The 15,074-nt window shown below is 37.8% G+C and overlaps 1 protein-coding gene across 8 annotated transcripts in view; it reads left to right on the top strand.

The window, feature by feature from the left end:
• Positions 1-15,074, top strand: part of Cep112 (centrosomal protein 112) — a 471,814-nt gene that overhangs the window by 89,697 nt on the left and 367,043 nt on the right. For all 8 annotated transcript variants that reach the window (XM_045157990.1, XM_045157993.1, XM_045157994.1 and 5 more), the window contains 2 exons: positions 5,624-5,710; positions 12,355-12,454. In XM_045157990.1, coding sequence (XP_045013925.1) covers positions 5,624-5,710; positions 12,355-12,454 — 187 coding nt within the window. The remainder of the gene's footprint in view (positions 1-5,623; positions 5,711-12,354; positions 12,455-15,074) is intronic.

The following is a 15,074-nucleotide window of genomic DNA, read 5'->3' as shown; positions in this document are numbered from 1 at the left end:
CTCCTAAGTGCTTATCACTTAAGTAGACTTAAAATGCGCCCAGGATGGCTCAGAGAACTTTGCAGAAGAGGGTGCTGAAAGATTCTTGGAGCCACAAGTTGGGACATTTTGCACAGAGACGTTTCCTCTTCCCCCACATAATGCATGACCCACAGCCCCCATGGGGTTTACCTGCATCCCCAACGAGGAAGGCCTCTTAGAAAAGGGGTAGGGAGGAGGGAAAGTATGGTACCAACATGTGTTGTTTACATACTAAATATGCTCCTATCTAATAAAAAATGAAAAAGAAATAAAAAATAAAGCTGTGTCTTTGTGACCTTGACACCATTTTTTTTTTGTGTTTATTTTTATTTTTGTTTTTCAAGGTAGGGTCTCATTCTAGCCCAGGTTGGTCTGGAATTTACTATGTAGTATCAGGGTGGCCGTGATCTCATGGTGATCATCCTATTCCTGCCTTGACAGTGCTGGGATTAAGGGCATGCACCAAAAGTGAAAGATAGATGATGAATGGAAGTGAATAATTAAAGCAGATAATGCAAAATTATTACTGAAATGTTAATTAGCTAAAAATATTTTAAATCCCCGATATTGTGGTGAAAGCACATATATTTAAGAGCATGAATCCTGTAGTTGAGGTTTTGTAGTCTATCAAAGAAATATCAGTAATATTTTAGGAAGAGATGATGGTTATTCATTTGTGTAACTATTTCTTCCTCTTGCTCCAGTTGTGGCAGCTTTTCTGTCCCAGGGAAATTCTTTCTTTATTTAGACCATATGATTATTGGTGTAGAGAATGAATCTTCTTTATGTCATGTGAGTTCTGTTTTTGTTTTGAGGTCTGAGAACAGGTGAACCATCACTGTGAAAGCTACTAAGCACTGTGTAACTGTCAGCTGAGGGCACTTCCCTGAGGATGAGTCTAGGCTTTATACCTCCTTGGGGAGTGGCCTTGAGTAGGCACCACTTTGTGCTTCAGTTTTCCTATCTGTAAAATGCAGGCAACACAGGCACCTATTTCAGGTGGTGGTTATGAGGATTATATGAAATAATGCATGTAAATTCCAAGAATAGTGCTTTCCTTGTAGGATGGAATCAATCAGGTATTGATTTCTTCTGCTCTTTAATCATCCTTACCACTGCGGTGGCTTTTGCCATTACTCTTTCTTTTTTTTAAAAAAAATATTTTTTGGTTCATTTTTATTTATTTATTTGAGAGTGACAGAGAGAGAAAGAGGCAGATAGAGAGAGAGAGAGAGAGAGAGAGGGAGAGAATGGGCACGCCAGGGCTTCCAGCCACTGCAAACGAACTCCAGACGCCTTGCGCCCCCTTGTGCCTTTGGCTAACGTGGGTCCTGGGGAATCAAGCATTGAACCGGAGTCCTTAGCCTTCATAGGCAAGCACTTAACCGCTAAGCCATCTCTCTAGCCCTACTCTTTCGTTAGCAAGACCCATTGCTATTGCTGCTCTCTCACTGCTGCTACCACCACAACTCTGGCTTTGTTTCTATAGGCTGGTTTATATTATGGGTTATTCTTATTGTAATACCACCATGTATTTAGCTCAGGAGTTTCATCTTTACATGGCCATTCATACTATTGTTTCATTTTATTATCTGTAGCTCTGTCTCATTCTGTATATCCATTTCTGTATGCTTTTCCAATATTCTTCTGCCTTCAGTGTTTACTTATGTTCTGTCCCAAGAACACGTCTGCTTGTATATATGTAATTCTTTCCTATGCTTGTCAGAGCACATGTGGGTGCGGGTGCCTAGACCAAAGGATGACCTTAGGTATCATCCTCAGGAACGCTTTTTGTCTCCATTGAGACAGAGTCTCTTATTGGTGTGATACTCAGTGCACTGTGGGCATCAAGGATCCTTCTGTCCCCAACTCTCCTGTGTTCTGTTTACAGGTACCTGTCACCTTGCTTAGCATTTTTATGTGTACTGGGGATCAAATTCAGGTCTTCATGCTTGCAAGGCCACCACTTTACTGACTGAGCAGTCTCCCTAGCCTAAATGTCTATTTTTAGAGACAATTTAAATCCTAGGTTTAATGGCTAATAATGGCTTAATATGTTAACTTTCGTCTGATTTTTACATTGATTGTAGTCTTTGTGATATTTTTCTACTTTGCAAAGCCATGTTTTGTTATTTACTTAATGTCTACATTGGTCCATGGTTAGAGACTGGCTGGATTCTGTCTGGAAACTCATACTGTCTAGAGTAATGCGCTTAAGATGCTGACTGCTTGATTTGCCCTGAGCCCTGGCCTCTGCCCCAGCTCGCTGGGACTGTGGTGCTGACGCTGTTGTCCCCAGGCAGCGAGCAGCAGCCATGGTGTGGCTGAACGCCTGCAAGTGCAGCATCACAGCGCCTGCTGTCCAGGACCCACAACAGCACCACATGTACTTTACTGCATTTTGTTGTTGTCAGCACTGTGAGATGAGTTTGATTCTGATTTCTTTATTAAAGCCTGAAGTAGATCTTCAGGCCTTCATACATTAAAATAAGCAATAGCATTCTGATCCCAGAGAAAGAAAATGTAAATTTGTTTATTGTCACAATTAATACCAGCCAAACAAAAATGACATATTCTGTCTTTGAAGTTTGGTCTTTTGTGTTAAACTAATTATTATCAGTATATTATAATTAGTATTTATTATTTATTAGTATATAAGTATTATTAAACTTATTGGAAAGATAATAGTTCTGGGAGCTGGGGAGGGGAGATGTCTCCTGTGATAAAACGCTTGCTGCACAATTGTGAGGACCAGAGTTCAGATCCCTAAAACCTACGTAAATGCCAAGCATGCGAGCGTGCGCCTTTAATCTGGTGCTGGGAGCAGAGACTGGAGGGTCCCTTGGGTTTATTTGCTAGCTAGACTAGCCAAATTGGTGAATTCTAGGTTTGGCCAGAGACCTTGTCTCAAAAAATAAGGTATGGAGTGACTGAGGAATTCCCCTGATGTTGTGGTACACACACACAGAGACACATACTGCCACACACACCTGTGCATCTATATAAATGTGAACACACACACAAAAAATAACACTTTTGTGTTCTAATCATGATACTTTCTTATGAATTATGCCCTAGAATATAGAGGATGTAGGGTTATTCTGTGACATCAAGGCCAATGTTTCTGAGCAGAAATTTACTTTTTTTTAAACTAGAGAAACTTTAATATTACCTTTAATTATATCTTGGTATTTGCCATTTTAATTAGGCCATTATGCTTACATTGAAGACATTAGGACAAACCAAATTCCTATTATGATCTTTTGAAAAGTGACACATCACTTTAGTCTCATTTTTGTCACACTGTAGTGAATCTATGAAGCCTCTGGGTTTAATTCCTTGTTAATAGACACCAATGAATCCAAATTGAGAGACATTCAATAATTGGCTGTATTCTTCAAATATGTCCAGGTCAAGAAACATAAAGGCTGTTTCATCTTAAAGAAGATAAAGTTGATACGAGAGGTAAAGGCAATGCACTTTCCTGGATCGGATTCTGATCTTGGGAAAATAGCCATAAATGGCTTTATTGTGATAATTTATAAAACTTGATGATTGCTTTAGATTAGATAATTATTGGTTAGTATTTCACTTCCTGATTTTGATAATTGTTCTGTGGTTATGAAGACTGTTCTTTTTCTGAGGAAGTTTTTAGAAATAAAGACATAATTTTTCTGACTCTACATAAATAATGTTCCTTCTTTCCTCTACTTCCTTCTTCTTGCTTCCTTCCCTCCCTTTTTCCCTCTTTCTTTCTCTCTCCTTTCCTTTTACCCCTTCAAACACCAAAGTTAAAAGTTATAACCATAAAATGAGAATTCAGAAAGGCATCCCTGAACAGAACTCAATCTTTCACAAACTAAAGGCCTAGTGTGACCAATACTGTCGAATGCTGAGATTTCTTACTTTATGTTTTGGGTTCTGTATTGTCTCCAGTCTGTGTATTTGCTTTGTCTTCTTTTGTATATTAGACTCATCAGCCTTCTCTTGGTTGATGAGCTCTAGAACTTAGAGTTTCTTTCCAGTAAAGTTTCTGTCCTAAGTTCAGTTTCTTAAGAGACATTCTGAATGGTTGCTAGTTAATAGGCTGCTTAAGCCTGTGCATTGACTCCCAATTTGGTCAATAAAGACTGAGGTGGAACGGGTGACAGGTGTTGTGTTGGGGTGTTATAGACAGCTACATGTTATTTAGGGTTGGCCCTCAAAGGTGAGGGTGTGACAAGCTCTTTAGAAGGAAGTATGTGGAGATATGGTAATGAAATATGTTCTTTATTCCTGGTCATCTTTGGTATGTTGTCTTTTCAGTTTAATTCTTGTTGACAGACCTCAAAATGCATCTATGAAAGCTCTTCTCATAGAATTAGGTAACCCAGCTCACTGTCAGTGGTTTAGAGGCAAGAGAAGAGAAACAGAGTTTTTTTTCCCTTTACATAGTAGATAAGTGCCTCCTTCTTCACCAATCACACTATGTTAAGTAACTTCAATGCATATTTATCTTAAGTTCATATTCATCTTTTATTTCACATTTGAAATAATAATTGAAAATATAAAATTTATTTCAAAATTATCAAGAGAATATTTTGAAATAATATTTTTAAAGAACATTTTTTCTGAATATTGCAGACTAATTATCTGCACACTCTTTTGTAGTGCACATTGTTAAGTCTGCCCACTTCAATTATATCAGTGACTATAATTTCACAACTCACTGATATAAGAGCAATTTCCATTAACTAGTAGAAGAGGAAAGTATGTCAAAGTGGTGATTTGCTCAAAGTCATCGTAGCTGATATGTGGTGAGGTCAGAATTAGACTCAGAAAACAGTTGGTCATACTCTGCGGTATACTCTTTCCATTAATCAAAGGATTAAGTGACCAGATATTTTCACATTTGAGGTGACCAATTTTGTATTGGTCCTTTTAAAACACCTAGCTATTATTCTCTTACTTCTAGAATGTAGACATTATCATTAGATTACAGGTTTGCTGGCTTTCCCCAGGAGATGTTGACTGTTGATATTCACTTAGGAAGGATAGAGGCTATCGAGGAAAGCTTGAAAGGAGATAAAGTCACTGCCTTGAGTGAGATCAGGTCTGTGATTGCAGACGAGAGAACTGCAAATCTGATTGATGATATATATTTGTCACAAATTTGGCATTTTATGGGTATTTATTTGTAAATTGTCATGTTTAAATATGTATGTTAACGAGGGGATTTTGAAAGAAGCAAGCAGGTGTGAACAAAGAAAAGATTAGAGGAGACAGTGAAACAAAGTTCCTATAGTCTAGAACACTGTATTCTCAATGTGGAAGAAAAACACACTCTAAAGTAACTTTGTGATGGTGTGTTAGAGGGTGGTAAGGAATAAATGAAGATGTATTTAGGTATTTTGAGTTTGCCAACTAAGTAAAATTTGTGTTAAAGAGTTTAATTTGGAAGTACTTAAGAGACTATAACCAATATGTAGGTGGATGCACTGTGATTGCTAAATCTGTGGCTACAGGTGAAAGTGGAAAATAATATTCATTTTATAGAAAAAAGTACATTTTTTGCCAATGGGAAAAGTACATTAATACGAACTTTATACCATTTTCCTTGAAGTTGGACATGAAAGCAAAAATGATGGAAGCAAAATTTCATGAAGAAAAACTCAAACTGCAACAGAAGCATGATGCTGATGTGCAGAAGGTAGGCCCGTATCACTTGGGGCGGGTGCACTTGTCCATCCGTCCATTTGTTCGTCCACGTTCTTGATGATAACATATATGTTGTTTTCAGTATGTAAAATCTCCTTGTCTGTGCTAGGTGGACTCCATCCATCCATTTGCTCGTTCACATACTTGATAACAGTATATGTTGTTTTCAATATGTAAAATACCTTTGTCTGTGCTTGGTCCATTTGTCCAACTGTCCATTTGCTTGTTCACATACTTGATGATAGTATATGTAATAGATGGAACTTGCTAACATAACTGTCAAAGTTGATCTGAGCCTCTCTTCAGGGCTTGGCTGCACTGATTGGGGAAGCCCTAGGGACGTTTTGAAGCCACTTGGTCTTTAGGGGAGGTTTCTGGGTGCCCAGTCTTTCTTTCTGACCCACCTGCCTTGGGTTCCTATAAACTCAAGAGCCTGCTGTATTCACCTGCCTGCTGCCATTCTTGGCATCTACCCTGTGACCCCTAGTACCCAGTCATTCTATGTCAGCACGCGTGGCTTGGGGGGGTGGGGCTCCCAAGGGACATGTCTACAGTGGGGTGTGTCACAGTAGAATGGAGGTTTAAAACTGATTTGTAACTTCATTTGCAAAATAGATCCATTTTAATCTACATTTTTGTATTACATTTGCTTTTTCAATTGCTATTTTAGAGCTGGTTTCTTATTGTTGTTTTAATCTCCATTCTATCATTACCATTTGTGTTTTGTGTGTGTGCATACATGTGTGTGGTGCTGAGGATTGAACCTAGGGCTTAATGCATGCTAGGCAGGTGCTCTGTCCCTGAGCTATTGTAAAACATTTCTCACTGAGTTACTTAGGCCAGCCTTGTATTCACTTGGCAGTCCAGACAGTCCTTGATCTCATGGTTCTCTTGCATTAGCCTTCTGAGTGGCTGGGATTACAGGCCTACATGACTACGTCTGGCTCCATTCATATAATTTGGAGTAAAACGTCAGCTGTAAATATTAGGGTTTGTGTTTTCTTTCAATTTTATGATGATTATAGTTTTATTTTTAGTTAACTAATCAATTAGAGACAGAGTCAGGATGTTCCCTGAAATGTGTAATCATCCCACCTGTGTTTTATGTGCAACTGTACCTTGTTCTTTATTTAAAAAGAAACTTTGAACTTGCTTTTCTTTGGTATAGACCGACACTTGTACTTTCCAGTGTATATTTTTGTGTTTATTATTGTTACTACAGATTGGACAAAAGGTTCCTCATGTATTAAGCAGAGACTCTACTGCTGGGTGGTTACATCCGTAGCCTCTTAAAAAAATGTGTCCATTTTGAAGCAGCTCTCTCTAAGTTGTTGGGGCTGGCCTTAAACTTACATTGTAGCCTTGGAAGGCCTTGAACTTGTGATTCTCCTTTCTCAGACTCCCAAGTAGCCTGGATTGAATATAGGGCTATACCACCAGGCCCAGTGGCATGTTTTCATTACTTTAATTAAAATTTGTTTCTTCTTCAGAGTCTCAGCAAAAACCTGCAGCTTATGGTTATGGAACCATAAAATTTTATTTGATAGCATTGTTGCAGTCAGGTTCGCATTGCTGGTAGAAATCACCCAACCAAGAGCAGCTTGTGGGGTAAAAAAGGGTTTATTTTGGGTTACAGGATCGAGGGGAAGCAGTAGAATGAGCAGAGGGTGGACATCACCCTTGGCCAACATAAGGTGGACAATAGCCACAGGAGAGTGTACCAAAAACTGGCATGGGGAAACTGGCTATAACACCTATAAGCCTGCCCCCAACAGTACACTCTCTCCAGGAGGCGTTAATTCCCAAATCTCCAACAGCTGGGAACATAACATTCAGAAACCCAAGTTTATGGAAGACACCTGAATCAAACCACTACACGTATGTTTTAGTAAAGTGTAAGTGTGTATTTTATTTTAAATACATAAAATTTGTCCAAATAGAAGGCTTACATGTACTCTTTCAAACTAAGCCTATGAGTTTACTTCCCAAAACTGAGTAACAAAGGCAGAGACATTACTGAGCCTGTAATCCCATCATTGTCAAGGCTGAGAAAGGAGGACTGTAAATTTGAGGCCAGCCTGACCTACAGAGACATCATGTCAAGAAAACAAAAGAAAGTAAAACAGAGACTGAAGCAGGTAGTTGAGGCCACAGCACAGTATTCCCTACTTTCTCTGAAGCAGAAAATAATTGGTAGTCATTTGAATTATCTTCTTACACCACAAGATACAAACTACTGATTTCATATTGGAAGGAGAAAACATTTAATTCTTGTCTTTCTCTTTTTCTGCATTTAAAGAGAAATATTTTTGCTATTATTATAGTCTTGCTTCTGTTTAAATTGTTTAACTAACATAACTTTGTGAAAGTCTATATAATTTTAATATAAAATATGTTGATGTTATAAGATGAATCAGTTTGAAAGATTTATTTGGTAAAATCATGGTGATAGAGTTTGAAATAGGTTTCTTAATACATGTATTAGTTATTTTTCTCATTACCATGACTAAGTATCTGACAGGAAGTACAGAAGGAGAAAGGAGTTACCCGGGTCTGCAGTTTTCAGTGGTGCACTCCACCATGGAAGAGAAGGCGTGGTGAGGCAGCTCCATTGTGGTGGGATCTTATAGCAGCTGGTGGGTCACATCTCCATGAATCAGGAAGCAGAGCTAGGATAGGAGGGGGCTGAGCTATAAATGTCAAGTCATATCTCCCAGAGAGGTACACTCCCAATAGCTAGGCCCCACCTCTCAAAGGTTCTGAAAATGACCTTGAACATGTTGTTACCATCCAGGTATCAAGAGTTTAATTACATGAGCCTATGAGGATCTTTTTTTTTTTTTTTTTTTCCCAGTAGGGTCTCACTGTAACCCAGGCTGACCTGGAATTCGCTATGTAGTCTCAGGGTGGCCTCAAGCTCATGGCAGTCCTCCTACCTCTGCCTCCCAAGTGCTGGGATTAAAGGCGTGTGACACCACACCCACTGTATGAGGAACTTTTGACATTCAAATCAAACATTCTGCCCTGGACCCTGTATGATCATGGCCATCTCCTAATTCAAAACACATTTAGTCAAACTTCAAAGGATTCCACAGTCTTAACGTTCCCACACTGTGGAAAAGTGCCAAGCCTAAAGTTCTACTGAGACTCCTTAACTATGAGTTTGTGTAAAATCAAAAGGCATGGGTAGCAAGGGAAGAGCAGACCACAGCAAGACTGAAAGCCAGGTAGGCAAGTCCCAAGCTTTGCAGCTCCGTGTCAGGCATATGGGCTCATGCCATCCCCTGTGCTCCAGTGGGCCTGGATTGCCTCCACCCCAGCACCGTTGCCTGTGGCACATGTGGGTGGCTTCTCTCTTGGGCCACCTCTATTTGGTGCCTTTGTTTTTTGGCGAATTTACCCCATTTACAGTATCTCCGGTCCCTTGCACTCGCCTTTGAAACTTCAGGTTTCCTTTCACAGCTTCATGTGCAGTCCACCCAGGCTGTCCAAACAGGAAATTAGGTCTTGGTGACTTTTCAGAACATTAACACAAGTTCTCAAGACATTTCCCTTTTGCATCTTTTCTTTGTTTGTTTGTTTCTTTCTTTCTTTTATTTTTACAGAAAATCTATCTGATATTTACTAAACTTAGTTTCTCTAGCTATGGTTTGGCTATTATGCAAAGCATCTTATGACACAGTAGAATCATAAAGATTTTTACAAATTGTAATGTGATACCCTTGTCTCCAAATATTTTAATTGCCATAAATTTGTTTAAAATGCACATTAAGCGCATGTTTGACACTCTAAACTTTCTATAATGTCAATACCACAAAATACATATAATATACTATACAGATGTGGAAAAATCTAGTTAGTATATAATACTTTACTCACCATTAGCAGCTTTATTATGTGAAATGCACAAACTGATTAAGAAATCTTAGCTTTTGATCCCCTAAGTACTTCTGAAATTTTAATGTTTTGCAACAAATAAAAATCACAGTATATAATTAAAATTTTGGTTGAAAATATCAGATGCCTAAATATTTTATATAAAAGAAATGTCAAAGATTGGGTCATGTACAAAATAAAGGCATCCTATTAGTTAGTAACAGTACCTTTCTGCAGAATCAACAGGCTTATAATTTACCAGCAGCATCACCTCCCCTCCAAAACCCTACCTAAATATCAAACCATTATTAATTATTACATCTGCATCTTGTATGCATGTAAAACCATATCACATGGACCATTGCTGGGTTTGCTGCTAGATTGAGATGAATCTTGGCCCCATGGACCATAGCTGAATGGCCTCTGTGTGTTTTGGAGGCTGAGTTGGAAGAACACTTCCTTGAGTGTTCTGCTCAAGGAGGATGCCCTGGAGGCTCTTTTTATTCAATCTCTTTTCCAACGAAAGTTTTTCAATTGAGTTTGCATCCTTATAGCCTGAATCTCTGGATGCGTGTGGTCTTGCCTTTGAGGTATCTTTCCTGTTGTCCCTGTACAAAAATCTATGGTTTCTGTCTAATGGCACTAATATCTTTAACCAGTTATACATGTTTTGACCCCACCTGTCAGGACCCCAACTCTAGCATCATTTTTGACCAGGCTTTTTTTTCTCTTCATCACTGAATATTTGTAATCATCAAGCTTAGAATTGCTAGTAATATAAGAAAGGTAACATATGACTGTGGTAAGAAACACATTAAGGAACAACTGCTATTGATATTGAATATATAAGACGTATTGATTCCAGTTTTAATAGCAGAGCCTCTCAAGCTACTGGCTGTTAAGTTCTTCTGACTTGCAAAGTGGTGAGCAGTAACTATGCCACAGCCTGGATGCCATCCTTTTTTATAATTTCCTCTGCCATACAAAATTATCCATGGCATTTAAATTCAGTTTCAGGAAGTTTTCAGGACACAGGCACAATGCAATCAAATACTTTGCCAGAATATAGATAGATAGATAGATAGATAGATAGATAGATAGATAGAGATATATAATATGAAGGACATCTAGCCCAGTTCGTGATAGAGTCTTTCTTCTTTTGCAGCCTCTTGAGACCAGCTTTCACTGTCTGTATTTCTAATGGCATTCTGGTTTCCCAGCCTCTATCCAGAATGACCCATTGAGGTCTGCTTATAGCATTCTAGGCCTTCTCTTTGCTTGGCTGTTCCAAACTGGCCACATTCCTCCTATCAACCATTTCCAAAACCTAAGAAATGCGTTTATTTCAGCGCTGAGCCCATTTGTCAGTATCAGTTTTCTAGACTAGCCCCTTTTCTTGTTATTATTACCAAATCCTTGACAAGAAGAAACTTAAGGAAGGAAGGACTTATTTTGGCTCATGGTTTGAGGTGATGTACTCTATGAAGCTTAGAATTGCCAGTAGTATAAGAAAGGTAACATATAATTCTGGTAAGAACAACAGTAAGGAAAAATTGACATTGATATTGAATATATAAATTGGTTCCAGTTTTGCTAGCAGAGCCTCTCAAGCTAGTGAGTTCTTATCTTCTGACTTGCAATTAATTGACACATGCAGACATGGTAAGTTAGGTTAAACAAAGGTTTACTAGAAACAAAAGTGAAAATAAGGCAGCAAGTGAAAATGAAGTGGAAAAGCTCCTGAGCTTGCAGGGGACCCAAGTAAAGAGCTGGTATGATGACTTGGAAAGTGGGTATCCTGTGTGCTGACTTGGATCGGGACTGAGTTTTATGGGTTAAGTTTCAGTGTATCTAGAGGACTTTGATTGGTTGGCAGGTCAGGGAGAAGAGCACAGTCTCAGATGGAACTTGCCAGTGGGGGTAAAAGCCCACAAAATTTTCTAGAAGGAAGAATAACCAGGAAGTAAACAGAGGGGTTTCCCTGATTGCCATCTGGATGAGTCAGGTTTAGGTTTAGACTGGAGTTCTGATCTCGCCAGAGCAGGCTGATGTCTGTATTCTTTTGGGCTATGTACTTAACTAACTCCTTATGAAAGATCACCATGCTCCTCACCTCTGTAGCTGTAGTTCTCCCATAAGAAAAGTGGATATTCCTACTTCTACCTCAATTTGGTCTTATTTACCTCCTGGGTAACATTTTTCTGTTGATTAGTAACTTTTCTATATTTTTTTCATGTAGCTGTATGTTGAAGTATAAAATCATGATTGCATTTAGTAAATGATTAAATTTAAAGCATCTGGCACAATATAAAGGACATAAAATTTTGTGTCATTTTGACATGTTGAATTCATTTTTTTTTTAAATCATAAAACAGATACAGAAGGGCTCTGTTCCACATCACCTTCCCCTGGACCTGGGAACTCTTGCCATTGTGTGGTAATAGTTGAAGGACACTGGTGGGAAGATACAGGATGTGCCCAAGCTGGAAAAATAGTTCTGATGGCTTCTCTGCCAGTTTATGACAGTTGAATTTCTGCATTGTATTTTAAGGAGTCAGCTGATTTATTATTTATACTCTTCTTGCAAATTATATGTAAAAATTCTAAGCATGTAACATTTCCAAATCTATAAGGTAATTTTTATACTTAGAGGACCATTTGAGAGAATTTTTAATATAGACTTAAAATAGTGCTCTCATTTATTAATTATATATATTATACTTAATTAAATATACTAAAGCATGTTACATTTTTTCGCAGATTTTAGAAAGAAAGAATAATGAAATAGAAGAAATGAAAAATTTATACAAAAAGAAACAAAGTGAAACTGAGGAGTGTATAAGAATGCTTGAAAAGAAAGGTGATGGCATAGTGTTATGTAATTACTTACAGTAACATTTAAAGTTCATTTTATGATTATAAAATTTGAAATTAAATTTAATTTCTGACTTTTTGTGAACTTCCATCAATGGATGAAATGTACAATAGCTTTTATATGACAGGGTCAAACAAAACACCACACACACACGTGTGTGTTGTGTGTGTATGTTGGCAACAGCTAGTATTATCTTTGTCCAAAAGCCTTAAAAGTATTCATTTATACATTCACTAAAAAGGAAAGAAAAACATGTTATTCTGTATTAAATTGCCTGTGATTATGAATCAAAGAATTAAAATCTTTAAGCAGTTATGAAAAAGATGTTATACTTTGGAGAAAAGAATTTTTGTAAGACTGTAAAGTCTGATAAGATTTAATTATTTGGAGGGAAGAGTTCCTCACATTAGGATAGGATTGCTAAAACTGGTAACTTTTGAGATGTATGTTCCAAACCTATATAACTAGATTATGTAACCAATGCATTAAGAGTTAAGTTAAAAACATAAAATAAATTATATTAAATATGGCCTTGAATTTTAGATTTGCAAACCTGAACTTTATCTTCTAGATCCTAAAGATTCACAGAAGACTTTTGAGGTTTTAGTTTCAAGACCTTCTATGTTAATAGGAATAGCCTGGTAATGGTGGGTGTGTTGAATACAGAAGCAGAATGTAGATAGAGAGGCAGGAGGAGAAAAGAAGGAAGAGATGGTGGAGGACATACAGACAGAGACTGACAGCATTTCACTTAGTAGGAAACAGGTTCTCAGCCCAGATATGCTATCTAATATCTGTTATCCAATGTCTGTTATATGATGTTAGGAAGTCTCTAGGTCTTAGTAGTAGACCTATAAAGTAATGAGGACAGGATAAAGACTATATAAAGTTCCTTTCAGCTCAGAGATATTAGACATTAGGCTTCTCTGTCTCTCTTTCTCTTTCTCTCTCTTTATATATATATATATATATATATATATATATATATGTATGTATATACACATACATATATATATTATGTGTATACACACATAATACACACACATACATACATACACACATGCACATGCTTCTGTAATTCTGAAAATAAAGTTTAGCAGAATACATGAGTGATGACCATGGGAGCAGTGAGAATGGAAGGGAAAGGTTAGGATGAATAAGAGAAAAGGATAAAGGAAAGCTTTAATTTCAGACCCTTCATAGTTACTATCTCTTGGTCAGGTCAAGCTTCAATGTGTTTGAGTGGGTGACACTACCCTTGACAATTTAGAAGAGGCAGTTACATGTATAAATTAACCTGTGAAATACACACACACACACACACACACACACACACACACACACACAATCTTTTTTAGCTTCTGTCCTTAAATATTGTTGGTGAAAGTAATTAGAAATTTCTTCAGGATTTTTCTCTAAATGTTAAGTGATTTTAAAAATATTTTAAATGTATTTTTACTCTATTTCAAACTAGACAGTTCAAACACTCCCAAGCTTGAAAAACATCAAAGCTTTATGTCACATGGGTATTGGGAATTGAAATAGGTCCTTTGGAACTTTACCAGCTGATCTGTCTCTCTAGCCCTTGAAAGTGGTTTTATAGTGCCAAGGGGCAATACTATATTGAAATAATGGATCTTTTTATTCCTTCATTTAGTACACATCTTCTGAGAACTTGTGTGTGTGGCACTGTTTGTGTTTGTATAAAAAGTTAAGTCTTGGTGCTGGAAAGATGGCTCAGTGGTTAAAGTTGCTTGTTTGTTCCCACGTTGAGTTCAATTCCCCAGCACCCACATAAACCAGAATAAAGTGGTTAACGTGTTTGTTATCCATATGTATCTATAGAGTGAGAGGTAGAGCTGAGAGAATCTGAAAGGAGCAAAGGACAGATGACCTGCTGACCTCTACATATGTGTTCATGGTTTGCTTCCATACACACAACTTGCACATCCAAACATACACACTCTGATAACTAGTAATACTAAAAATATTGGCATTGAGTCATCTTTCTCCTCAGTGAAAATTAAGAGGAAATAAGCATGGAAGTACAGGTGCTTCTTTTTCTCCTTTCAAAGGGGAATCTGGTTGGTGACTAGATCCTAAATAAGCTGTTACTTGATTTGAGACACCAAGGCTAAATGGGGATGTTTCCTCAAGGTAGGGAAGGGCATTTGCCATAGGCAGGTGATCACATTGGGTGCTGATAGATGGAAGAACATGTCTTCATGAACCTGCAGATAGGCCAGTGTATTTATGATGAGGTTTCAAGATGTGGAAGAGGCAAGAAATGTGGCTAGAGAATAGTGGGGTCATGAGGAGCTACGTTCCTCTTAGCGCCTTTAGCATTTGTTCTTTAGGTATGAAGAATGGTAGTGATTTTCAGCATGGCAGTCATTATGGATTTGTTCTGTGGAATGGCTGCTTCATGGTGCCAGAGGGCCCATTAGAGGAGAAGGCTACTTGAGGCTAGCACGCTTAATTTTTTAGGGAGAGAGTAAAGACTAATGTAGACAAGCCTGTCTATGATGGTAGAAGTGGGAAAAAAGAACAAAGAATAGCAGGTGTTTTAGAAAAGTATAAGAAGACTTGGTAAAAAAATGAATTA

This window comes from Jaculus jaculus, chromosome 9 (genome assembly GCF_020740685.1).
Source record: "Jaculus jaculus isolate mJacJac1 chromosome 9, mJacJac1.mat.Y.cur, whole genome shotgun sequence".
Lineage (NCBI taxonomy): Eukaryota > Metazoa > Chordata > Mammalia > Rodentia > Dipodidae > Jaculus > Jaculus jaculus.
The sequence above is the reverse complement of the archived record's forward strand: the minus strand, read 5'-3'. Positions and strand labels throughout refer to the sequence as shown.